At 41.2% G+C, this 27,700-nt stretch overlaps 1 protein-coding gene across 1 annotated transcript in view; it reads right to left on the reverse strand.

Moving 5' to 3' along the window:
• adamts18 (ADAM metallopeptidase with thrombospondin type 1 motif, 18) overlaps positions 1–22,900 on the reverse strand; it is a 54,008-nt gene extending 31,108 nt beyond the window's left edge. Inside the window, exons 1-12 of the mRNA XM_088297036.1 lie at positions 22,575–22,900; positions 22,242–22,341; positions 18,405–18,724; positions 10,496–10,775; positions 9,239–9,453; positions 8,277–8,360; positions 6,979–7,138; positions 5,947–6,052; positions 4,816–4,953; positions 4,583–4,736; positions 1,134–1,229; positions 750–898 (exon numbers count right to left, since the gene is read on the reverse strand). Of these exons, the coding sequence (XP_088153162.1) occupies positions 750–898; positions 1,134–1,229; positions 4,583–4,736; positions 4,816–4,953; positions 5,947–6,052; positions 6,979–7,138; positions 8,277–8,360; positions 9,239–9,453; positions 10,496–10,775; positions 18,405–18,724; positions 22,242–22,341; positions 22,575–22,676 (1,904 nt within the window). The 5' untranslated portion in view covers positions 22,677–22,900. The remainder of the gene's footprint in view (positions 1–749; positions 899–1,133; positions 1,230–4,582; positions 4,737–4,815; positions 4,954–5,946; positions 6,053–6,978; positions 7,139–8,276; positions 8,361–9,238; positions 9,454–10,495; positions 10,776–18,404; positions 18,725–22,241; positions 22,342–22,574) is intronic.
• Between the last annotated feature and the right edge of the window lie 4,800 nt (positions 22,901–27,700).

Here is a 27,700-nt window from a genome sequence, read left to right on the forward strand (position 1 = left end):
GCCTATCATGAGTTGACCCCCGCCTAAAACTGTAACTTTTGGATTGAAGCGGCCATTGCAGGCTGATCTTAGCTATTTTCATGGATCTTTTAAAAACAAACTAGTCTTAAAAATTGTGTTTAATTGCTACCGAAATGGAAACACATACTAGACACAGTCTGGATGACGCAGTATCATGAACCTTTTTTGTTTTTGTCATCACATATGGGCGGAGCTTGGCGGGGACATTTGTTGACAAGCCATAAAACACGAAATTCAGATAACTCAACTCCACAAGTCTCCAGTGTCCTTTCGAAAACAGCAAAGAGGGCGTTAGAAAACGACTGCTTCCCTTGTGCATGTTAAGACGGTCTAACCGAGATGTCGGGCACTGTGGGATGCGCGGCATTCCGTTTGTTCGAGCGAGCAGCCATGCGGGACGTTGGCATTTCTCGGTGCAAAAAGCTCACTTTTTAAGAGGTTTTGCCCCACCCTTGTCTGGAGCATGGGGAGACATTGTCTAGCGGTCTGGACTGTCAGCTGACTCTGTCTGTGGGTGTGCGTGTGTGTGGACATACAGCTGTGTGTGTGCTGACAGCTACCTGGCAGACGCGGCATTCAGGTGTTCCAAAAAGAGGATTTAAAAAGATGTTCTCCTGTGCAGGGTTTTTGATGTGGGAGCAGCCACGTTTCCCGGGGTGATAACGTGATGACTGTCGACTACAGTGTGTGTGGTGTGTGTGTGTGTGGGTGTCTGCGTGCGTGTTTACCGTGGACTGGTACAGGAGCGCTCCCTGTACATGACCCCACCACCGCAAGTTCTGGAACATTCCGACCACTGGGACCAGGGTGACCACTGGCCGTGGACCGCCTTGGGGCCGTGTTCCCCATATTTGACACACTGGCCACGCCAACACCACTGATGTAAGACAAATATAAATAAATCAATCCTCCTTTCTTCTTTCTTCCTTTTCTACCATCCCATCCCAACCTTCCTTCCTTCCTGTGTTATTCTCAAGACACATAAAAGTCACAGATAAATTCCCTATTTAAAAATATGCATACAGTAGGATGTAAATTAAAATGAATCCATTTTATAAATCCATTTTCACATGCAGTACATCTTCTGTTAATTATGGGACGAGCCAACTCACCATGTCGGGGCCACAGCTGGTGCCCTCGGCAGCAGGCATAAATTTGGTCTCGCATCGTTGGCCCGTGCGGTGACACCACAGCGACTTGCAAATGTCCTGCCACAAACACAACAGAGGACTGGATGTGATAAGATTCATAATAATGAGAAAAGTATCTCCGCACAAAATAGTTTCGCTCTTTCATAAACTTACATAGTGCTCGTATTGAGAAGAAGAAATAAAAACTCACTGGACAATTTTTCTGCAAGCTAAACTGTTTTAGGATAATCAGGACTGAATTTACCTGTCTTCCATGATCAAATCAAAATACAAAATAATGCTAAATTAGTCAATGGTAAGAACTGAATCAAGATTATTTAATTAAAGAAAACGAAATAACGAAAACTAAACTTGATAAAAACATTTAATTAAAGAAATAAAATAAATGAAATTTCTTTTTTTTTTTAAAAACTAACTGAAACTAGATTTCACGTTAACAAAACTAACTATAATGGTAAGAAAATATACTTTGTTTTCATCTTTGACAATTAATTATATTATCATTAATTATTGTGATTCATAACCTGTGGACTGTTAACACCGCAAACTGCATCCTGGATTATCAAAATGTTTAAAAATAATATTTTTGTTGAATTTTTATGACACAATACTTAACATGGTCTTTTTTCTAATCTTGCACGCAAGTAAAACTAACACTAAAACTAAACCAAAACTAACAAAACTGCCCTGAAAACAAAATAAAACTAACTACATATAAAAAACTAAATGCAAAATGAAATAAAAACTGACTATAATTAAAATTCCAAAACTATAACAACCCTGCCCCCTGGTTCAAATTCCCCCAGCTGTATGTGTTCTTCCTTCCTTTTTATTTTATTTATTTATTTTTTTAACAATTCCCAAGATCCCACTCAGTCTTTTTATGTCCGGGCTGCATTCGAGGAGGTTGAAAAAAGTAATGAAGTAATGAGCCTCTTTTGACAAAGTAAGTATTTCAAATAACAGGAATCTGTTTTCAGATATATAAAAATACTCAAAGCACAGATATCATAAAAATCTTGTTGAACAAAATATTTCATTACTTTCCATGAGCGAGCATCAGCTGCTCCCTGCCAGCGCCAGAAGGGAGGCTCATTGTCGGGCCCATGGTGCACCCCTGCGCCATCAGGCCGACAATGAGCCTCCCCTAAAAAAAGCCTACACGTCAAACCTAATCAGTGCGTTTCTTTAATGAAACGGGCTATAATTGTGTGTGTCATCTGACCCAACAATACAGAAACGGAGCGAGTGAGTGAGCACAGAGGGAGAGCCTCGAATCGGGAGACAGGCTGCTGACGCTGGCAGCCAGCCCGTGGTAGCAGCCGGGATGGAGGGCCGGGGTGAGTTAGGCTTACAGACTGAGTTAGGGTTTCAAATGAGGGTTCCAAACCTGGTTCAGGGTTTCAAATTGGGGTTTTAAGTATGGGTGACGGTTTAAAGCAAGTGTTAAGGTTTCAAGACTACAGTTTCAAAATATTGTTTTGACTAAATTGGGATTTCAAATAACGTTATCGATCCAACGTTAGGGTTCAGGTTTTCAAATTAGGGTTCAAAGTTAAGGTTTCAACCCAAGTTATGACTTCATATTGGGGTTAAAAGTGTTTCAAGCTAGCATTGGAGTTACATAAGAGGGCTACGATAACCATATCAAGCATGGATTAGGGTTTGAAATAAGAGTTTCAGTGGGAGTAACATTTTTCTTCAAGTTTGTTAAAAGTTCTCCAGTTGGGGTTTTAAACCAGGTTTGGGGTAACAAATTAGGGTTCCAAGCCGACCAGTAGGTTATGGTTTCAAAATAGTGTTTCAAGTTGGGGTTTTAAATTATGTTACTGTCAATCCTGCATTAGGGTTTCAAATGTTATTTTAAAATTAGGTTGGGAAGTTTCAACCCTGGGTAAGAATGTTAAAAAAAGTTAGGATTTTAAAGTCGGTTTAGGGCTTCAAATCGGTGTTTCGATCAGGGTTGAGGTTTCAAATACAGGTTTTAAAGACGTGCTGAGGGTTTAAAGTTTTGATTTGAAGCCAATGTTGGCTTTCGAGCAAGGATTAGCATCAAAGTCACTGTGCTGTACACAAAAGACAAGCATTTTAATGTTTTTCACCTTGCCTCCCTAATTTTCAATAAGAAACCCTCTTTGAACAGGTCATGATCATGTAAACACCCTTTGAAACGTCCTGAATAGCCGCGATGAAGTGTCGTGCGCTAATCCTCTAGCTATACCATTCGTCTGAGTCGATTTCCCAGGGGTTAGAGGCCAAGCAGCATTTCCATGTGAATGACAACTAACATAAAGACTTCACATAACCCACAGGGCTTGACTGGCGTAGAACGGGTCTACCCATTGAGGGAATTCAAACCAGGAGTAAAACACAGGGGGTCTTGTGCCTTTTGGCAAAGATCATTGCAATTAATAAAGTGCCCATTTAGGAGGACATCATTGACGCTGTAACGCAAACAATACTTGGGGTGCTCATTACTGGAGGTTCCTAATGGTCCCAAAGACTTGTTGATGTGGTAGAGTTCCGGTCCATACTGTTCTATAGATGTTGTTTTTAATGCAATGCAAAGAGTAAGGCGAGTGTGGGAAAGGCTCGAGGTGACGTTCAAAAGATTGTGGCTTGGCTTGAAAGATTTCAGGGAGTAGAAGGGGAGAGGCTAGGATTCTGCCCCAGATCTAAAGACCACCAAACCATTTGGGGATAGTGCAGAGATAACCTAAACTCTACATGAGATGACCTTCAGAAGATTCTGGACTTGGTTTCAGATAAATTTTCTTGGGGTCTGCAGAGGCAGAGGCTGGAATCATATTAAGAATCAAAAAAGCAGAAGACCAATGAACGGAGCGCTCACCACGAAAGTACCAAAATCTGGAAATGATAGCAACAAGCTGAAGATAAAAAAAAAACTGAATATATAAAATAAGATTAATGAGATTGACTTGAAGTATTTTTAACATTAAGTTGAGAAGGTATGTTCTGAATTTAGTTTTAAGGATTATTTTTATTGGGGACTGTAAAGGCAATGGCTACAAACTTGCTATTAATCTCAAGAGGAGACAACCAAAACATTGCGAAGAAAAATGTGCTAGAGCCACAAACAGACCAAAATTTGGAACTTTGGCATAGTTGCGAGAGAGATTTGTGTACTGCCAGGTGTGTGTATATATGAGGAGACGTTCAGAAAGGTTATAAGGATTTTTCTTTGGAAAAGGTTGGAATCCTACGGACGCTTTAAAACAAGAAGAATGATTGGAATTATTCATAATTGATAACTAATGACGAATGAAATTCACTAATAAAGAAGTTTAGAAGGGCTAGATGAACGTGGTTGTAAGTTGATTTGAGAATGGAAGCGGTATAAAATCCAGTATAAATTGAAGTGAAGATTTTTTTTTTTTTTAGGATCTTACCTTAACAAAGTCAAGCCTGCATAACTTTGCCTTGGAGCCAAATTGCCACTTGCACTGCGTGTCAGCATCATACAGCTGCCCGGGAAGCTTCTCGGGATATTTGTACTGACCAATCTGCTTGGGTTCGTCCACCAGACAGGACGCCTGAGTCGTCCTGAAGGACGCATCATCGGGCATCACAGTTACGATCGACAAAAGCATCCAACCTATGGTGGGATCACAATGATGCCTACCCAAGGAACCGGCTGAGGTACTGGCGGCTGCAGATGGACCAAGAGAACACGCCGTTGTTACCCGCAAGGGTGGGGGACATGATGTTGCCCTCGGTTTTCCGACAGGGGTTACCCTCACCGTCATGAATCATCCCAAAACTAAAAAAAAAAAAAAAAAACATACAAGTGTATGACGTTAGGATAGCAAACCTTTTCACACGAATTTCTAGCCCCTATAAAGTTTAAAACGAGGGTTTTAAAACAGGTTTTCAAGACAGAATTTACATTTAGGGTTTCATATTAGGGATCCAAATTAAGGTTTCAAGATAAAGTTTCAAGCCCACAAGAGTTTTTTAGCCAGGTTTTAAAATAATGGGAAGGGATTTTATATTATGATTTCTAGCAAAATTCAAAGTTTCAAGTTTCTTTCTATCAAATAGTTCAGTTTCAAGCCAAATTGGGGTTTTAAGATAAGGTTAGAATTCAAATAGGCTTTAAACTTGCAATAGGGTGACAGGTCTCAATATCGGTTATAAAGTTTAAAGTTGGCTCTTAATATGAATGGACAAATGGGAGTCATTTAAAAAAATGGCTAAATAGAGTGTGTTTGAAATGATAGTGTTTTCAGGGCTAATAGTTTGTGGTCTATTTAGGGTTTTAAACTTATAATATAGGCAATTAAAAAAAGAGGCTTACACATCTGTTAATAGCATTTTTGTTATTCACAGCTGGTCTTGATCCCTGAAAAAAGTGAGGCTTAGCTATATTGTTTGCATTCTAATGTTGCCATTCTGCCCCACTTCATCTCAGGACTCAACACGCTTTCATGCCTTTTTGACACTTAAGAAGCCTGGTGAAGAGCAGGAGAAAACATGTCCAAGTTTTGTGTTGGGCGAGTGCCAGGCAGGCAGACAAGTTTAACAATTAAAGAAAAACATCATGTAAATTCAACCAATCAAGCTTGCATCTCGATGGAAACGCAAACACAAACCGAGCGGCGTCTGCCCTGGGCCATTTATTCACTCTTACAGTCCAATTTTGACGCCCCTCTCGTGCGATAACGTGGAGGCATCATCTGCTTGCAGTTTATGATTTCAATTTCTGCCACCTGGCTGCTTAAACGCCGTCACTGTGAGGGCGCGACAGACGTACTTGTGTCCGGACTCGTGAGCGATGGTGAACGCCAAACCCAGTCCTGTGTCCTCATTGATGGTGCAGCTCCTGTATTTGCTGCACATACCGCTGATTGGAGCGAAACCTACGGACAAAAGAATCACTCTGAAGGAAGACAAAGCAATCCGGTTCTTGGACCTCACTTTCACGTGAATTGATGGTAAACTTAAACACTCATGTTAAATATTAGATGCAAAAAAATTTAGCATTGCCATCTGTCAAGTAGGCCCGGTACGTCAAGTAGGTCTGGAATTTGCCCAAAATGGCTGCTTTTCTTCGTCACAATATATTAGACATACCTGCCGAACTTTTTGTTGTTCTGTGAAGCTCATCTTGAAAGTTAAACTTGACTAAGTTTTGACTCTTTTATTTAGCCTTCCTTATAAACGGGCATCAATGCCATGAGTGTTCCTCAAGTGTACTACTGCATCCACCTTGCTCAGTCAGTCCAAACATTTTAGTTTGATCCAAACCAAAATAACAGGAACGAAAATGCGTCTCGGACCGCAGTCTGGACCCAAATGACTTCCAAGCAGACATGGGAGACTCCCTGGGTAGGACGGTTAAGACTTTCCAGCAATTACCCGAGGTCACTCCATTCATCCATCTATCCGTCTCTTGAGGGTGCCATGGTACCAAACGGAACTGAATCATGGACTATTAGCAACTGAGTGGGATTTGATGTCATGCCATATTTGTGAAGCAATACACTCCTAAGGCGCTATAAGAGGTGGTATTGTAAATAAAGATGACATACAGTTTTTCCCATGTCAATTTATTTTTAACTCTTAAATATGCGACATTTCAAATTCACCTTTTATGAATGTGAGGCACCCGTGGGAACACTGCTGTCACGTGTCGACAGGCGCAGGTCAGCAAGTCGCACGTGGCAACCAAACCTAACAACCTCGTGTTTGCAGAGCAGCAGAAACTCGTCGAGACGTTCAGGTGTAAAAACAAACCAAAACCAAAAATGGAGAACGGGAAGTTGGGCTTGGCCAGTTGCCTTACCCAGGGTGTCGCAGGGCTCGTTCTTCCAGGAGCAGATGTCCAGCCCGGTGAGGAGGACGGCGTGGTCGTGCCGCTTACCGCTTTTGCCTACTAGGCCCGACTGCCACTGGCAGAAGCTGTTGAGCGATTGGTCAGCATGGTGATTGATGGTCAGGCCCAGCTGTTGTTATAGAGCAGAAATACATGAGTGGCATTGTGTTTATTAAAAAAAAAAAAAGATGCTTAATCGCCCACATAGTTACGGTTGACTGTTCACTAACTCATCAAGTTCTTTTTTTTTCTTTGAGCAGAGTGAAACGATTCACAACCTTTCTTTTAAGCAGTTTCTGAGCGCTTTTTGGAGTTCCCTAAAATGCTACATTTTTTTTTTCTTAAAATCAAATATTGTAATCTTTAAACTATGTTTTAAGGGTAATGTGAAATATTTTTAAACTGTTTGGGGATCACAGTTTTACATTTCGTGTTTTTACTAATAATATGACAGGGAACTTTTTGAAGCTGAGAGCTACTTCTTGAGAACTGAATAATGTGAAGGTCTACCAGTTTAATATGCACCTCTGAAATAAGAAACGTGTTCAAATTACCTTGAATAATGCTGTTAGGGCCTGACCCATTTAATAGGCCGAATTTTGTTTTTTTTTAAATCGTCAAAATTGGGGGAAATGGCTGATTATTTGTATTTATTTGTTGGTACACAAACGCAGTACAAATTATGTTCAAATACCCAAAAAATAGGTGGAAACAAATACTAAAGGAACACGGATTGTAAAACAGTTAAATAGTCTGGTTGTACTTCATATTTTTATTGTTGTGAAAAAAAAATAGTTTTTTCGCTCCATTTTCTTTCTTTCTTTTTTGAAAAATGAATCTGATGATTAATCGCATTTTTTAATTTTCATTCCGCCAAATATCAGAATTGGTATGAGGCTTAAAAAAATAAACATTTGCAATTATAATTAGCAATTAATGGTATCCAATCATGTGAAGACTCTGGTTATGTTAATGATTTATCATAATAACTGGGGAACATGTAAATATTGGTCTGAAACATTATATTTCTTGAAATATCTGCCAGTGTTCACATTTTCAATTGACCCTTACTACAACATTTCTGGGGAATCTCATTTGGCCCATCACGGGTGAGCTAACATTAGAACAGGCCCATGGGCTACTCACATGGCCCCTGGGGGCCCACGAACACCAAGTTGGTGACCCCTAATATATGATATTCACGCCCTAGTCCCTCTCCTACTATTACCGTATATTTGCAGAGTTCCAGTACGAGCCAGTGCACTCACCGGGTCCTGTTCCAGTAGCAATAAGCTAACTACCACAATGTTGATGTCTGTCCCGATGGTGCCGTCTTTGAAAAGACTGGAAACCTGGATGAAAAAAAAGAAGAGTAAAAGTGGCTGTTAACTCAACAAATGAGCCAACCCTAGAATCAGTTACCACCGTGTGTTTGCCTGGTTGCATGTCGTCATGGCCAAATGCACACAGGACAACCAAAGACGAAAATGTGGAAAGACTTTGTCATTGATGCACTCAGGGAATGAACAAGTGCTGCATTTAGGAGAATGGGAAGAAGCCACCGGCGCCACTGAAAGCACTGCGAAACCACATTTTTCAAAAAATTAAAGGCCGGCTTAAGGAGGGCTACCGCCCGACCGGTGAGGAGTAATGAACAAAATGTTAACAAACCACTTGTTTATACTGTTGATTGTCCGTCAATTTGGTCCAGTTCAAGGGAAAAAAAATCTGTTTGGGAAGATGTGCATTTTTCTGCATTTCCTATGCAAATGTAAAATGTAAATCTATATAGATAGTTCGTACGTAGGTAGGAAGACTGGCAAAATAAAGTAAGGTAAGGTAGGAAGAGGTAAGGTAAAGACGGTTAGATAAGCTGTTTTTTTTTTGTTTTGTTTTTTTGTTTTTCCTGCCAAGTATGCATGACGCTCAGTGTGACGTAGTACGCAGCATATTGGCTGCCGCAAAGAAGTAAGTTACATTTTTTGACCGCGCCAAATGGGCGAAACTGGCGAAATATCTGTGCAATGCTCCGCATTCCATCGCTCCAAACGCATCATTCACCTTCCCGCGCGAACTCCATTGACCTCAATTCAATTGTCGCACCAGAAACGGATTTGGTGTGAACCTGGCATGAGCAGGATACCAATTTCTGTAATAACGTCCAATTCTAGAACTATACTGTGTGGTGGAAACGTTGCAAATTATGCTAACCTCCCATTTTGACACTGACCATGTTCATGACGGTGAGGACGTAGGTGGTGACGTTCTCCCGCCCGTGTTTCTCCAGCATCTTCCTGTCTGCCACCACCAGGGTCTCCACATTCAGACCTCCTACCCGGTTGGTATCAATAGGGGACCGCTTTGGCCTTCCCGGACCCTCGTCGTCAGGCATGCCGAACTCGTCTGGCATCAGGAAAGGGGTCTCGGTGGGAGGCTTTGGAATGTCTGAGAGGATGAGAAGCATTTTGGTCCATTCAGCGAGAAGAGTATTTTGGGTTGTGTCCGTTGCTGGTGTTCTTCTACGCCAAGCATGCCTTGATGGATTGCAGGATTATTGTGTTTCTTTTTTCAGGCAAATTTAGTATGTATAATGAGGACGAGTTGTCGTTAAGTTATCTTTAACAATGCAAGGCTGGCCTGAAATAGCGTAGTACACTATATGGACTAAGGTAGGTAGGTAGGGATTGAAGATCGTGGGAAGGGAAGGGAAGGTTGGTAAGTAGAACTACTGCAGCCCAGAGTTCAAAGTAAACATGGTGAATCAGCATTTAGCAGTTCTGCTGTACGGACATGGAATAGCTGATAAAATAGGTGACATTAGTCCCAAGCGTAAATGCTTGGAAATCCAGTTATAAAACTTTTTTCCCCATAAATATGATTGACTTTTAAAGCATTTCTAAAATCGTTTTTCCCAAATCTTGTTCTTGAGCTGTATATTGTTTTAGTAAGTTGGGGATTTTTATTTTTTTTTGCTTCGCTTTTGAAGGTCTAAATACTTCCATTGTTTTTTCCCACAGTTTGCTTTTAAAAGTCATAAATTAATAATAATAAATTTGTAAATGTCTGTGAACGTTGAATTCTTAACTGTGTGAAGCACATTGAGCAACCTTGTGTATGAAATGAACTTTATAAATAAAGCCGCATTGCTTTGCCTTATAGCAAATATAAACATTCGACAACCCCCTGTTCAGATGCCAATTGGAAATAAGGGACATCAAATTAAATGATTTAAAAACAATTGTAACCATTTGTGTGGCCCACAACCTTTACAACTAAATTCAAAACAAAATAAAAAATAATGAAATGGGAATTTTGGGCAAGTCCTGGTTGTTTAGAACAACAATCGCCCATCTTCTTCATATGTCTGGGCTATGAGGATGGCAAGACATAAGCCTCATCATTTTCCATAATTTAAAAAAAAATATATATCCACACTAGTACTTTCACAAAATTTGAAGTAGAAGGAAAATGAAGTTCCCTTACATACATTGCTTGCGGCGCCCACAGAAATGCTGCCGTTCTGTGCGCCCGTTTTGGTCATCCTGGTGTTGATGGTGGGCCTGGTGCGCTTGTTGCTCCTGGTGCTCCGTGGACGGACCGAGACCCGACAGGTCACCGGCTTGTTGTCGGACCACGTGTTCGGCGGACCGTTTGTAGACGACGTGCGGCTGGTGACCGTCGGGTGCACTGTAGTTGTGACGTTTGGCCAGATGCTGAGGTAGAGGCGAGATCATGTAGTCGTGCTCAGACACGCGGATCAAACCTGACTGGGAGACACGCATAATGCACACAATCAATAAATTCCAAATATTAATTCATTGACGAGCGGGCTTAAATCGCAGTCAGAAATGGACAACTTGAGTGGAATAATTTGAAATAAATTGCAGAGTTGATGCCAAAGATTTTTTTACACTGCAAAAGCAGTGATTTAGTCATGTTGGAAGCTTTTGACCCGAGGTATGTGCTTCCAAGTCGCAAATAATTTACAGAGGTGGCCTTGTGCATTTGAAAAGAGTGTGACAGAGCTGGTTTAAAAAGTTAAGAATCGTGTTTCTGTATTTTGCCTAAAGCCCCTATCACACTAAGGGGCAAACATTTCAGTGTGATTGCGAAGGTAGCGTATGTTGCGATCTTGTCAGGGTTTGATCGTTCGCAGCTATTCACTTGTACTTGTCTTGACGTTTCTTGAAAACTGTTGCCGAACGTTTGGGACCTTGAATGAACCCTGAAGTGAACGTGTATTTTGATACCTTCGACAACACTTGCAAACATTCCCACCCTAGTGGGATAGCGGCTTAAGCCAACGTTCACCAGACATTCGGCAAAAGTTTTCATGTTTTTTTTTTTTGTTTTTTTTTTAAGTAGAGGCGAAGGTCTAGAGAATGTTTGCGACCTCGATCGAACCCTGACGAGAACGTAACATTCGCTACCTCGGCAAAGACTCACAAATGGTCGGCGCTCCGTGAAATAAGGGTGATATTGGAACATTTTTCCCAAATGGAAGCATTTATTTTCTCATGTGTAGAAACTTTCTTTTCTGGAAGTTAATGTAAGTGAATACTGAAGTGAAAAGGCACTGTTTGGCAACAGGACAAATAAAGGGAAGCCCAGAAGACAATGGAAAACACGCTTACATTTTTTAGAATACTGCCATTGCCATTTGCTTTTGCTATAAATGTGAAACGGCGGAAATAATTCAGTTAAAATTAGAAATAAAACGACTATGAAAATGTTAAGGCCATATCGACCAATCAAATGAGCTAACTTTGCACTTCTATGTTCGGCGAAGGTAATTTGTTAAATTTAGGTTTGTTGTGGCAGCAATTTATTGTCTATATCCACTTATTCCCATCAGAATTGCGGACACACACTGTAAGATGTAAACACACACAACAACCCACTGACCCACTGACCTTTGTCCTTGGTGTGAGTGTGTGTTTGGGTATCGGGGTGTGCGTGTGCGTGTATGTGTGTGTCTGAAACAGCCGACTAGCGGGTCGCAAAATAAACAGAAGGCCGACAAAAGAGAAGCTGGTGTTGTCAAAACACGACCGGGCTCGCTGCGGAGCGGACGCTTTGAGCTCAGGTCTTTCTAATTTGTGTGGAACGTAAACTTCCTCTAGCCTACATTTCACGCGGACTCATGACACGCTCTGATTTGACAGCATACGTGCGCGCACACACGCATTTGTTGTGAATGAACAAGGTTCGTTTGCAGACCGAATCAGCCCTTTATGAGAGGTCCGGAGAGTTTATTAACAATGCCATGAAAGAGGAAATAAACTTGATGAGCATGCATGTTTTATAGATTACAAGTCAAACCTGAGCTTTAGAGACAAAAAGGAGAGGTCAGGGCGCTTTTATAATTGTTCGTCTTTTCATCCCCATCTGCAGTTTTTACGACCTCGTCTAGCAATATCATACGCTCTCATCGTTCCTCGGAAACTTTCCCTCGCCCTCGAGCGACGCTATGTGACTTTTCTTCAAAATGATTAGTCTTGTGGAGCCTAATATATCACACGTTGCATCGGTCGTCTTTGCTTTGCACCTCATTTTCCAACGTACAAAGGTGCAATTAGTGACTTTCAACCGGGAAAAGTGTCACTTAAAATGTCAAAAGTTAATTGTACTTGTCTCTCTCTTTCTTGTACACATCTAAGAGTCTTAAGTGAGTCTAGACTAGATGACGATTCGGGAAGGAGTATACTAAGGCAAACAAAACTTCTATTAGGAAATTATTGGTAACCAACATGAAAAAAAATATGCCTTAAAAGTAGCTTGACGTATTTTTGCTTTTCTTTGGCAAAAGCGACAGAGAACCCTGTCATGAATAGCAAGTGAACCCTCCATCCCAAATTAGCACAATTGCTAATATAGAACCAAAAATATACCGCAAGCTATAACCCAAACAGTTAAATATCATGCATCCATTATCCGTTCCGCTTCTCCTCACAAGGGTCACGGTCATGACCATTTTTGGGCAGTAGGCGGGGTGCCCCCCACCCCGCCGGATTGACCACCAAAATGAACAACCACTCATGCTCACACTCACACATGGGGTCAATTTAGTGACCCATTAGCTTACCATGCATGTTTTTGGAATGTGGAAGGAATTACATTTGTGAGAAAATTCAGGCGATATCGTCAGAATTTCACTATCTATAATTTTTGTGACTTTTTCTGGCTTGAGTGAGGTAGATAGGTAGGTTCAGATCAAGTACTCAGAGTTAAGGTTTGGTCATTGGGGTGGTGAGAGTAGTAGGTACACTAATGGTTTCTTTTAGATTGACGAATAGCCTCCTGAATAACTTTGCTTGTTGGTTGCAGTGCCGCAAAATCAGAGATAAGAGGCTACAAAACGAAAAGTTCAGTAGCTTCTTGAATTTGAATGCACATCAATCTATCGGGCCAATAACGATGTCTTTTTCTTGTACAAACCCGCTCACTGAATATCCAGAACTGGCCTCTTTATAAACTTCTTTTAAGGTTTCCTACCATGACATTATGACGCAAATGACTAAGTGCTTACACGCCATAAAGACAAGGGAGGAGGGGGGAGGCGGCAGTGGGAGTCGAGTGGCCAGAAGCCCCAAACCAGTGATTACTGCACATCTGCGGGGAGTCATGTGACCAGAAGAATTATGGGTCTTGTAAGGGGAAGAAGCACAGGGTGGTAATATTATATTTAGAAGAGCAAGGAGAGTATATTGATGGAGAAAAAAATACTGGAAATATAATATCCTAACCAAAACGTATAATACGGCACAAGTTAACCACAACAATTCAAGATGTACAAGATAAACATTAATTTCCTAAGTTGCTTCAAGTGACATGTGTAATGTGTTGTTTTAGCAACTTTGTTCAACTTGTTAAGCAGCATTAAGATGCTAATAGTCATTAGCGCGACACTGCGACATCATTAGCATCACAGCTGCAACGCTACTTTCATTGATAATCATTTCCATTTGTATGGACCCCTGAGGATTCGGTCCTCGTGTCCCCTGCTGGCCCTAAATGGGATAACGAGCAGGGGGGGCGACAGAAAATGATGTGACGCTCCTCTCCGCGGGGTGTGCCGACATCCACCCGCTCAAGTCGCTCAAAGACAACGCCATCTCGTTGTGAACCTCATCAGGAGCACAGTGGACCATGTGGAGGATACATTATAGACCCACCCAATTTGCAATATATATTGACAGAATATGAATATATGTATTTTAAATAATACTGGCATAAAATTTATAGGCAATACATGAGGGCATCAGCAACTTTAGCTCTCTTCATACATGGTCCGAAGGCCCAGGTGCTCTGGCAGTTTCAAAACGACATTCAGTATTTTTGCTCTGCCACCCAGAGCACTCACACTCTCAGAGTAGACCGAGGACATAAAATAGTGACCACGTTGTATTTCCAAACCACTTTACCCGCCATGATGGACGTAGCATGAAAAAGGCAAAATGAGGCTCCAGAGCATCATCCACCCAAATTTAGAAAGAAAAACTGCAAGTGTCTCAATATGACTATGAGGCATGACAATCCTAGATTTATGACTGTAGAAGTATTTTTCATTTTCAAAATAAATGGCGTCCTCTCTTGTAAGCCGCGTGTGGAAAACAGACAAATAGTATCCTAAAAAAGTTGCAATACAAAGTCAAATCAGTAGGTTTAATTCCCAATCCATTCAGTAAATTTTCCACTTTTGAAAGTAAAATGTAAAATATTCAATTATTATTATTAGAATTATATACCTGGAAAAAACATATGAAAAATATAACTATAGAAAAAGAAACATTTTAAAAAATCTTAAATAATGCACTAATACATATGAAATGAGAAAAAAAAATAATGTAAAGAAATAAACTGGTTATATATGTTTGTTCAAGCAAAGTCACAACAGTTGTGTGTCTTAGAGGGGTGTGGCCTAGTCAGTCACATGGCCAATTAGTCTTCCTGTGAGCATCTGGACATGAGGTTTGCTTTCTGGTTTGCCTAAACCCTAAATATACACTAAATGATGGTACCACAACACTTTGGTATTTCAAACTCCCTTGGAGAGAGGTTAACTTCCACTTTTATCTTGAGGAATTGAACACCCTTATTTCGCACTAGATGAGATTTCTGAGACTGTAAAGTACAGACACCTGGTAAGATAAACGCGATTTTTGAGTGACCGATTCAGCACTTTTGGAACCGGTGGGAACATGTCTGTAGAGGGGGAAAAAGTAGCTTATTTAACAACACAGCCTACAAATCCCATTATTGCACTGTTGCATGAGATTTTGATGTATGGCTTCACTTTGCATCCACTTGGAGTCCTCCACGCAGCCCATTAGTCTTGTGTGAGAAAGACGACAAAGGGCACACACAAACACACGGCATCCCTCAGCCGTTCGAAGAACCCAACCACGCACCCCCTCTGTTTTCCTCCTCTCAAGCTGGCATCTAACAGTGGGCACTACATCACTGTCAGCATGCAGACCACCAGGGAGCGACTCCGGGCCTGAGAGAAGGGGGACGGCCCAATTTGTTGGCCTCTACACAAAGAAGACAGGTACAAATGGGCCGAATGTTGGCTGGAGATCACTCAATGATGTGTCACTTGTTGCCCCATCCCACAAAAACATCAGTCAAAAATGTTGAAATACCAGGATGTGTCCAGGTACTATAGCCCCGCCCCTTTCACTCTTGCAATCTAAGTAAGGTTTTGTGTGTAAAGAGCTTTGCACAACAATCCGATGCCGGTCATCATGGCCAACTGTTGTGAAAGCACACACCGTAATGCCATCGGCGGTGATAGTCAATGCGGAGTCGACTTTCGATGAATGAGCGTGATTAATATGTCTTTGCGCTCTTCTGTCCAACCAGACCTTATGTCCATAGAGGAGATGTGAAAATGAGTGATGTTGATTCTGTTCTCGAGGAATAGCTTCAAATTTCACCGTTTGTCCGCATTCTTCACTGCAAGTATAGTTAAAGATAGTCTAGATGGTCACTTGGAAGAAGTAACTGTCCCCCACTAAATGACTGCACTACATCCAGCATCACTAAGGGGGTGGCGGGAAAAGCTCGTAAACACCACAGGGAGTCGGGTGCGTGGTAAGGGCAGACGTAATTCGTGGGATCGAGTCTGTGATCTCACGAGTGTGCCTGGCGGAAATCACAACTTGCGGCACAGTGTCAACGACGGGAGCAGGGGAATGTGGTGGAGGAACAAAGGATATTAGGAGTGCGGTAGGGGTTGGATTCACACCGTGACGCCATTTCAGATGGCATCACCTTCATTGAAGTACTTCAACGGTTTGGTATCAAATAATACTTTAAGTGGTTGAAAACGGACATTTTTACTGTGGAGGCTCACAAGGCGAATCTTATGAGGCTGTAAAAGGTGTCCATTTTGGGGTGACACAATGACCCTAAAGTTGAAAAAGAACTCAAATTGTCATTTTTCTTTATAAAACTTGAGACGGCACCTCAGAGGAAGATTTTGCTTTGGCTTTTGGCCGATATTTGAAAACATTTTTTAAAATTACTTCCACTTTTAGTAATGTTATACTTTCTTCACCTTGTAAGGATAACATGCCAAAAATTGCCAACTGACAGTCAGGAAAATTTTGTTTTTGTTGTTTCCGACTCCGCTGTGGTAGTTGCGTTTTTTACTATTGGGGATCTCTGCTATTATTTCTGTTATTTTGTTGCTTCTTTTGTTCAAGCTGTTTTTATTTGTTTCCGTTACTGGAGTGCATCCCAAAGTGTTAATAGAGTCTGAAGCCGCAACATTTTTTTAATAGAATTTCTTATTAAATTGTTGAAACAATGCGTTGAATGTGATTACCCAAATGGTAACTGAACTTTCACTTGTATAAAGTGCTTTTCTACCTCAAAGCGCTTTAGCACTGCTTCCTCATTCACCGACTGATGACGCAACGCAGCATCAAGAGCAACTTGGGATTCACTATCTTGTCGAAGGGCACTTCGACGTGGTCGATGATGGAAACCCAAACCTCTGGGTTTTGAGACGGACAATTTGGGGTTCAAATGGTTCAATAATCCAACCATGAGAAAACCTCTTCCCCAACATGCAAGCCGTGTTAATTAATTGACATTCTCTGTGCAAGAGCCCCACTGACAAGTTCACTTCACTCAAGTACCAAAGCCTTTAAGGACACGCAGAAAATAATTACAAAGTGTGCACAATTAACAAGACTCTGAGGGATGTGATCTCTCATCATCTAGCGCTTCGCTTAATACTGTCTCATTTGCAACACTTCCATCTGTTTGACCCCCGACCCGGAGTGCTCGAGCATTGGTTCAAGTCCAGAAGCCCCATCTGACTTCCCCTCTTTAAGAGACAACAACATAAAGAACGAGGGGATCTTTTTCTTCCTTTCTCTTCTTTGCTTGCTCTCACCCCGTTTTGTTCTGCCCAAAGCCCTTTGACATGAACAGTCCATCTTTCAAAAGAGACGATACGACCTCCCTGGGAGTCCATGGCTGGACAATGGCTCCACATTATCCCTGCACAACACTTTCTCTCACTCACACTCTCTCACTCGCCATTCATGATGTCACCCTCTTTTCTTCCCTCTCATGTGTCTTTCTTCCTCTGCCGCATTGTTTGTAATCCCACCTTAATCCCCCCTCCGGCAGACTTGAATGCAGTCGCTCCTTATTTTGTACTTAATCCAAAGATTCTTGGCAGGAGAGCCACATAAATGCATGGGTGCGATGCAGTCTCACACACACACACACACCCTCCATAGTACTTGGATAAAGAGATGGACTGAGATGTCAATATTCATTCAACTTTTGTCTTTGAAATGGCCTTCAAAAGTACCCACTAGCCTGGCGTAGCAGGCCGCATTTGGGCTGCCAACCGCCTATTTGCTGACCCCAAACTGTTATCCCTTCACTGGAGGCACTTTTCCATTCCTGGTTCAGGAACGACCAGGCCCACTGCTCTGCATCAGCCTGGCTTGGAATGGCCTCTGTTTCTTCTCCATTACAACAGGCACCACTCAATTGGGGCGAGTTTGGGGTGGTTTGTAACTCAAATATAAAACACAACAACAAAGACATACTATCCATCACTATATAACCTACAAAGTCAGATTAACCTTTAATGTCATTGTACTCAATGTGCAACGAGATTTGAGAGCTCCCCATGCCAGTGCAATACAACAATATTTTAATTAAATTTATAAATTTGATTAATTAAAGATTAAATAATTAAATAGCCAATAAAGACGAAATTGGATAAATAAAACACATTATGTTGCAGTGCCACAAGATAAGGATAGTTGTGTGTGAGAGTTCAGCATGGAGTTTAATAATGCTAAACGCCACAAAAATGACTTCCAGTCATAAGAAGCATAAGGCAACAGCAATAGCAGACTTACCAGCCCCGAGCACGTCGATATGGCTGCCGAGGATGACGACAAGTCCCGGATAAATCCTTGATAGAGGCAGTCGTGGAACTCGTCGCCTTCGGTTACCGTAGCGATGCCATCCGAGCCCAGCGTCTGCACTGTAAAGCCCGGGCCAACCACTGAGGACGGCTGCAGGTCAAGGTGCAGGTCCTGGCCGAAGACAGAGAGGCGGTAGTGCACAGACGAGGACCGTAACGCGGACCTCCTTCTGCGTCGACCTTGCCAGCTCACATCGTGGCTCAGGTATTGTCCCTGAGCGTCCACTTCCACTGGAGTGGCAAAGGCATAGTCTGAGGGCGACAGAAGACAGGAAGTCATGTAGACTGTCTTTTTCTTTAGCTTTTCCATGGCTAAAACCAAGAAGTATGTTCCTAAGTTGTCAAAGGGCACAAAAACAAATCCATTGAGGGTCCAAGTTTTTGAGTGTTTTTTTTTCCCACTTATTTGTCCCTTGAAACAGAAAAAAGGTCCTTACAAAGCACCAACCAGCTCCTTTTAAGGGAGCAGCAAGATACAGTAGGTCCCACAGGACTAATTGGACTGTAGACTAACTGCACCTTTTCTAGGGCTAAAAAGATGAGTGTCCACTTAGCTGTGTCGAGGCCCCAAAAGCAGAATCCATAAAACAATACAACCCAAGTAACAGGACATTGTACCTCTTAAAAGTTCAATAAAGACCTCTGAGAATATATGTGTTCCTTGTCTTTGAGGAAGTTTTGCACCTTGGTGCTACTTATCCCTTGTTGGTGGCACTTGTGTGTATCCTTTGATTGACCGGCGACCAATCTAGTGTGTGGTTTGCCTTTTGGCTAAAATTAGGAGGGATGGACTCCAGCTCCTTCTGACCCTCAACCTCAGCCTACAGTATATTTGGATGCCTGTCAGTCTCAAGTGCCTTGGCTTGGCCACGTCACAATGGCTCAATGAGCCATTAAATGAGTCATTCAAGATTGACAGCGCAAAAAAGAACTTTATTGGACCAAAATGATGGTTTTGGGACTGCCAGTTTACTTCCTGGATACTGTCAATTTGCTCTTGAGCAAAGACATCACAGCAACCGGTAAAAAGTTCAGGGGGGAGATTTTATACATATTTATTTCTTTGTTCATTAGTGAATTAGAATTTTGTGTACGTAAGATGTATAGAATGTAAACATTATGAAGTAAACTTCCTCTTTGGGATTACAGTAATCCCCAGCGAATAGCAGTGGAGAGGCACTGTGAAATGATGTCCATAGCAAAAAAAAAAAAAGAAAAAAGAGGGAGAAAAAGACTAACTGTTGACCCCCCCCCCCCCAGCCCCCAAAGTGTTCCTATTTGTCTATATTAAAGTTTAAAAACCAAATATGCCACATACAATGATCACAAAACACTTTAATATTATTTCAAAGTCATTATAAGTCATTACTAGACATGGCAGAGTATTGATACAAGGTATCGTTATCAGGCCGATCACAGCCTCATTTTAAGGTATCGGAGACAAGGCGGATTCTGCCCCAAAAAAATCCAACATCGAGTAAATCCTCCCCAACAGTAGTTGGCGCTATCAGCATAGTTCGGTGACAGTGATTCCAATTTAGGGATGACCTTGGCAGTCTTCTGGCAGTCTCACATTATTTCAACAGAGAAATCATAAAAAACATGAGGTGAGTTTTCAGAAAATAGCTCGGGATGAGTTTCACAGGGAAAAAAAAAAAAATCATCAATCATGGAGGCCGACCACAATTAATGAGAGGGAGTCTACTCATCATTGTCAAATACTACGTAAGAGTTTAACTTAGGATGCAACAGTAATACTTATTGAGATTTTTCATTCCAGAACGTTCCCACACAGGACATATTGGGTAAACGACAGGAAGTGTAACTGCCATAAACAAATACAGTGAAACTGAGCCTCGGGCTATCAGATGTTATAATAATAACTCAGACTGATGCATTTCTGAAAAAGCAAAATCTGTCGTATATTGTTTTAGTTAAGATGAATGGCGATGTACTGAGTTACCGCCCGCCTCTTCCAATCATACGGCTGACCCATCGGACATACAGTACAAAACACTTGAAAACAGGAGAAGGAAGCTAACAAATATTTCATAGCTTCAATTCCCGTGCCTGTCATAGAAAATAAATGTTAACGACTAAGCTACAGTGAGCTTCATTCACTGTTTCCTCTCACATTTGAACACTGGGAGAAGCCCGCCGACTGTCTTTTCCTGCCACCAATAAATCAAAGTTTAGAAATAGTCCCTGCGGGGCAGCAGAGGGAATCCCAAAGTGCAAGACCCTTTAAATTTGAAAAAGTGATTCCTACTTTCCGGAGTAAAAAAACAAAACAAAATTCTGATCTGAATAGCAAAACTGAGAATCACATATTTTTAACTTTGCCCCATAACAGCTGAGACAGTCTCAAAAAACTTGGTGAACACATACATGATTAACGAGGAGCAACGCACTCACGTCACCAACGTGGCGGGTAGTCGGAGGTCAAAACAATCTTGATGCAGCTTACGCCTCACCAGCTAGCTAGCAACAAGCTTTGACTGGCTAGCTAGTGCGGTTAACCAAGTTTGCGGGGTCGCTCATAAATCAGTAATCACATCCATTTTGGTGAATAAGCTACACTTCTGACAAATATCTCACAAAGTCATGACGAGAAAAGTTGAAAAAGACATTCGAAATGATAGGCTAACCTAAAATAGACACATCATCATGTAATTCCGCAATTGTGTGTTTGGGTGGATGCTATTCAAAATCCAAGAAAAGTCTGACTTAAACTGTGTTTAAGTAGAGCAGATCCAAATTTGAAAATCAAAATGGCAGGCAAATTAGTTGTTGTCTGGACTCTGGAGAGAAAAATATACAATATTCAAAAGCGCTTAACAGACCACAAATGAATTATGTTCTCTTAGGGCCAACTTCAGCCAGATGGAGTGGTCTATATGCTTAAAAGTTACTACAGTATAAAATATTTACAGTATCAGCTATATTATTTGGTATCACAAGAGTCCAGAGTTTTGATTTTGACTTTTGGTGTCTGCGTAATAATTGTTCGCAAAATAACATTACATTAGCTTTAATCAATTTAGCTTTGCTAAAAGACTTTAAATTAGTTAGATTCTCTTATTTTTATTGTTTAACAAAACATTTGCTTTGAGGTCATGGGATTAACCTGGAAAAAAATTGCTCCTCCAAATTAGAAAATTGCTCCTCAAATTAACTTTTTGATTTGCAAAACTGCGCCACAAAGACACAGACATTTCAAGCCTTGTTATCCTTCTATATTTGAAAAATATAGAAACAATGTTAATGTAGAAAAAATATTATTTTAATATATATAATTTAAAATGGTCTTAATTATATGCATTTAACCTGTGAACAGTTTAAGTGTTACAAAGAAACAAACGAACGAGAAGAAACCCCAACTCATTTGAAACATGAATATTATACTATGTTAATATATATATGTATATTTTATTTCATAATATATCCTCATAAAAACAAAAACATTTGAAACCATTCTTTGACGATCTAACACTGGCTGGACTTTGAAACCTTACTCTTGTCTTGAAAATCTAAACCAGAATAAATGCAGTTTTTTATTTAATGTTTTTTTTTGGGGGGGGTGTGCGTGTGTATTAACTCTAACCATGCAGTGAGTCGAATTGAAACAGTAATGCATGCATGTCTGTTCTTGTTGCTGTTGTTGTTGTTGTTAGCATATCCGGGGTTTAATTTACTCCATGTGATGTCCTTTTTGACATTGCAAAGTTGTAGCCAGTCATAGCAGCTGTGGAGCAAGTGGAGCGCTCACCATGATTTAACCCGTGGCTGCTGGAGGAAGAAGAAGAGGAAGAGAAGTAGTTGGTTGACACAGTGTGCAGGGAGGCGTGTGCGCAGCATATGTGCAGAGTCTGTAAAAAATATGGACATAAACAGACAGGTACAGCAACAGGTGATGCATAAATGACATCATTTAGAGGTTCTCAAACTGGAGTCCTTCTATGCCATTTAAAAGTGCATGTTGGTGTTATTTTATTAGGTGCTCATTGGAACGGATTATTGACTGAAAATGGTTCCTGGAAGCAAAACATCTGAGAACCGCAAATGACATAAATCACATATGCAATAGATTTCGAATCAATACCTTGATGAGGCTCCAGGTTAGCAGGGTGGAGAGTAAGCGCACTGGGGCGCAGCCGACCAGCGGCATGGGGAGACTCCAAATGATAAGAAGCAGACAGTCCATGGTGGTGGCCGTGATGGTCCGGGGCGAGCTCACACCTCCCGTCGATTCCTAAAAGTGGGCACGACATGTAAAAGTGCGCCAAATATTGCCATCATCACGCAGTGCGCGCGCATCGTGGACCCCCCTCAGGTGAGGTCCACTCGTGTGAGTGTGAGGCATGCAGGTAGTCCAACTCCAACTGAATGAGTGAGTGAGCACGGGCGGGAGAGCCAGTCGTGCGCATTTGGCACCAATCAGCTCTCAGCATCACGAGAGCACGCTTGGAAAGCTTTGGGCAGAGATGTGCGAGTGGCTCGGAACGCCCACAGGAGGTTGTGCACGCGCGTATACGTGAGCACTCAGTTGTCGCGTGCGTGTCATGAGAGCCGTTAACGTGACATTCGTCGCGCATTTTGCATGCTGCCTGGTTGGATTTTGAACACTTTATGTGTAGAGTGCTCTGCATCTTGACTACGACTAAATATAGTCCAAAAGGCAACCGCGTCAATGCTGACATGCACGAGTCGGTATATACAACAATTCTGGTTTGCATATGCATTCAACCGTGCAGGGTATTTTTTTGAGTCCAAAATGGCATTCAAAACAAAACATTTTCGAGACATGTGCATGCTGAGACAAGCATTCACACGAATGCACTTTTACACGTTTTAATATTACCTAAATTAAGGAAGGAAGGATCGGAGGAAGGTGGGCCGAAATATGTAAGAATGAAGAACGGAAGGAAGAATAGAAGGGAAAAAGGAAGGAAGGACGGATAGATGTCTGGAAGGAAGTTGGAACTAAAAAAGGATATGGGCAAAAGGGAGAACGCAAGGTTAGTGTTTTTGTGGGGAAAGGAAGGAAGAATAAATTGCAGGAAAGAAAGGAAAAGATTTATGTATGAAAGGAAGGTACGGGCGAGGATGAAATGGGAGAAGGAAGGAAGTAAAGAGGGAAATAGAGATTTAAGGAAGGATGAAAGAGACTGACCGTCTCACCGCCACATTAAAGAAGAAGTCAACCTAAAAGATTTCTGAACAAGAATATGTCCTAAGCAGCCTCACTCTTCAAAACACGGCATTTTGATTAATATTGCGTTTGGGGAATATGATTTAAGCAGTAAAATCCACCCATTTTCATGCAATTTAGAGGGCGGCCATTTTGTCACGTCTTTCGACTGAAAATGACATCACAGTTGCTCAGGGCTCATCTAACGACCAATCATGATTCAGCTTCAGGAAACAGCTGAGCCATGATTGGCCATGAACCGAGCCCTGAGCAACTGTGATGTCATTTTCAGTTGACAGAAAGTGACAAAATGGCCCCTCCGCTGAGATGGCTAAAAATGGGTTTTGCTGCTTAACTCATATTCCACAAACACAATATTCATCAGAATGCCATGTTTAGATTAGTGAAGGTACATAGAACATTTTAGCAAAATATTTGAGGGGTTTGAATTTCCCTTTAAGGACGTCCACTCACAGTTTTAAATGAAATTGATGAAGATCAGAATTTTTGTGTTCAGCTTGAATGCTGAGAGTCAAACATTCACACATGCAACTGTGAGGTTCAATTATTTATGGTGTACCAGCAAAAGAGTTTCAGCTTTCGTTATGAAATCGTGTCTTAACATCATCACAGTCAATTTGTATGCTAAATTCCATGAATCTTCGTGCATATTTAGTCTGTCCAAAATTTGTTTTGCTTGAAGAATATGAATGAATAATTCCCGCAGATAAAATTGAAACCTTGTGGCAGTTACTGCCTGGACTCTTAATATAAAGAATTTTGTTGCAGACTTATCAGCATTTACACTGCATGCAACATATAAAAGCGTGTCATGTAAACGATCCATGAAGAGAATTTCATTTCCTTCAGATGATCCTGCCAAGACTATTTTCTGTAGCGGAAGTCGTGTAAGCCCGCCACAAATCTTTCCATATCATATTGTCGCATATGATATCATATGACATTTGAGATCACTTCAGTGGTCCTGGCAGGCACGATAAATTATTTGTGGTTTGCCCGCTTCCTGTGGCAGGTGTTGCTGAAAATATTAGTTGTGGAGGTTGGACAAGGCAGGTGTGGTAACGTGATATGCTCACGTAAACAAATCTGTAACAGAAATCCTACAACAAACACTCGCAATCTCTAACTCAAACTGAATTTAGGAGAATGATTGCACGTAAACTCTGATTTCCAACTCTAATCCTGTCTTGCAACCCTTCCTAAAAATCTCTGAAATGAAAACCTACTTTGATATCTTGAAACCTAACCCGAAGTCTGCCTGGATTTGAAACCTTAACTATTTGTACGACATGGTTTGAAGCCTACTTTGAAACCGTAACATTTGTTTGAAAACCCTAACATGAAAGTCTAATCCTTGCCTGGAGCTTTCTAATTCGAACCGATTTATTGAAATTCTAATTTGGAAACCTAACCCTAATTTCAAACTCTTACGCTGTCTTGAAACCCTAACTGTGGAATTTGAAATCCTAATTCATAATTGAAACCCAACTTTGAAACCCTAACTGTGACTTCAAACTCCACTTTGAATCTCAAACCATCCACCCGTAAAACGGCTTGGTACAAATTAGAGTCAAATTGACCAAAGTAGTGGGTTGGCCCAATTTTTATGCAAATTGAGTTATTTTTGATGCCGTATTTTTAAGTGTACCTTTTTTAACCGCAATGTTGAATCCTTAACCTCTGACTTAAAACCCTAATTTGTAAGAGAAACCCTGGCGTGAAAACCAAATTTTAAATTCATATTAAAAGCCTAATTTTGAAAGCATAACTTGAAATTGTAGTTCCTGTTTGTCACCCTTATCCAGGCTTGAAACCCTACTTTGAAGACCTACCCCATTTTTAACCTTAATCCTTTCTTTGCAAATCCCTCCAATCAGTTTCCATCTTTTCTCTCGCATATGAAGATGTGCGGCCATGTTTCATGTTTTAAACATATTGCGGCAAGTTGCCGAGGAATGTAAAGTGCGTGCAGGTGTACGACGTTACGCCATGTATCATTTTCGTTATCTATCACCGAGGAGCTCATCTTTGACCCAAATTTGCGCATTCTGGCCCGGCTCCCGAAACTCAATCGCAAAGCTCACAGATGCTCCGTCTGGAGTTGCGGGGCAGCATCTGTGCTATCAGTTATGCCGAGGCCTGCTCAGTTTGGACGGCTCGATGGAGACCACGGGGAGGATTCTTGTTCTTCTCAGGCACGATCCATTTTATGAGAAGTCCAGCAGGCTGTTTTGTCCATTTTTCAGTTCCTCCACATGTGGAAGAACAATAATCATAATATTGGGAAAATTATCCAACATTTCAGGGAATTCATTTGTAATGTTGACATAATAGTCCAAGTTCTGTAATGGAGAATACAATCGGAATATTGCAAGTTTTCTTGTAGTGCTTCATTGAAACACTGATCCAGGCTCGAACCCTAATTTGAAAACCAAAGCTTGTGTTAAAACCCTCATTTAAACCTCTAAAGACTTTTGTTTGAAACTCTACCTTGAAGGCCTAACCTTGGCTTAGAATTCAGATTTTAAAGCCTTACTGGAAAACTGAACTATATTTTCAAACGCAAACCCCGGATTGAAAGCCATCCAGCCAACCATCCACCCTCTACTGCTTCTCTGTGGTCGGGTCACGGGGGGCAGAAGCTTTAGCAGGGAAGCACAGACTTCAATCTCCCCAAACACTTCTTTGAAATCTTCTGGAGAGATTCCACGGCATCCAGGAGGCATTTGAAGAAGATGCCCGAGCCACCTCATCTGACTCCTCTAAATGTGGAGGAGCAGCGGCACAACTCCGAGTCTCTCCCAAATGACTGAGCATCTCACAATATCTCGAAGGGAGAGCCTGGACACACGCTTGCATCTAGGATCTTGAAAACCGGACCCTCCTTTGACACCCAATCCATAGCTTGAAACTCCGATTTGAAAGACAAAGCCTTGTTTGAACCCCGAAACCAGGCAAATAACCCGAATTTGAAACCCTGAGCCATTCCTTGACACCCAAATTGGAAACCCCACCCCTTGTTTGCAAGCCTCATCTAAGCTTGAAACATTTGACGTGAAATTCTCAAGCCTTGATTAAAACATTAACCGACTCATTCACTGCCATTAACAAGTATACTCGTTAATTATGTTTTTTTTTTTTTTCCGCAGGTGTCTGATGTTGCTCCACTGTAAATTCCAAACTTGGAAACAATTTAACTGATGCACAATTACCAGTAGATGGCACCGATGTCGCATTTTAGATATGAGATCAGCACACTTTTTGAGTTGACTGGAAAAAAAGTTTTTTTCTACGGCTGATTATAAAAAGACGGAAAAATGGAAGAATCAATCATTTTTGTTCCCGGTGAAAGGAGTCTATTCTTTCGTTTGGTAGAATTGTTGTGTATATAATCATCAAACACAATATCTTGTGGGTCTTGAAAATTTAATTAGAAAACGCAACGCTATCCGTTACTCATGAAATTCTATGACACTTCTCAAACTGCACGTCTGTTTGTGTGACTTGTGACTTCTTTTTCCATAACTTTTGTTTTCAGAGAACTTCTACCACAAAGGAAACTGACCCTCTAATCACCTGACACCTCCAAATTGACGTGACGACTGTCGTTTCTCACAACTCTGAATGTGTGTGTGTGTCCGCTTATTGTCTTTGAAGTCAAAGGGAGAGTGATCATGTCATCAGTTACCAGTCAGGTGACAGGTTCCTGTACCCATCGACACCTTTTGATGACGTCACAGCCGAGGTGCGAAACAGTATGTTTGATGTGTGCTCGTTGCTAGGCAGAGCCCAATACACTGGCAAAACATCGATTAAAAAAAAACAAAAAAAAACGTGAAAATATACGAATATATATACGAAAATATTCACAAAAAGTTCAGGTTATTCGTCTTTCAGGTAGAAATGAAGCTAAATTGTGCTGTTACCTTTAAAGGTGAACTTATTTTGACCTCTAAAGTTTTGAAGATGTCTTCATGCTTTGTTACTTTTTGGTTATAGTGCATTTTAGGAATATC

Source organism: Idiotropiscis lumnitzeri, chromosome 5, assembly GCF_059441095.1.
Source record: "Idiotropiscis lumnitzeri isolate Australia: NSW breed Sydney's pygmy pipehorse chromosome 5, RoL_Ilum_1.0, whole genome shotgun sequence".
Lineage (NCBI taxonomy): Eukaryota > Metazoa > Chordata > Actinopteri > Syngnathiformes > Syngnathidae > Idiotropiscis > Idiotropiscis lumnitzeri.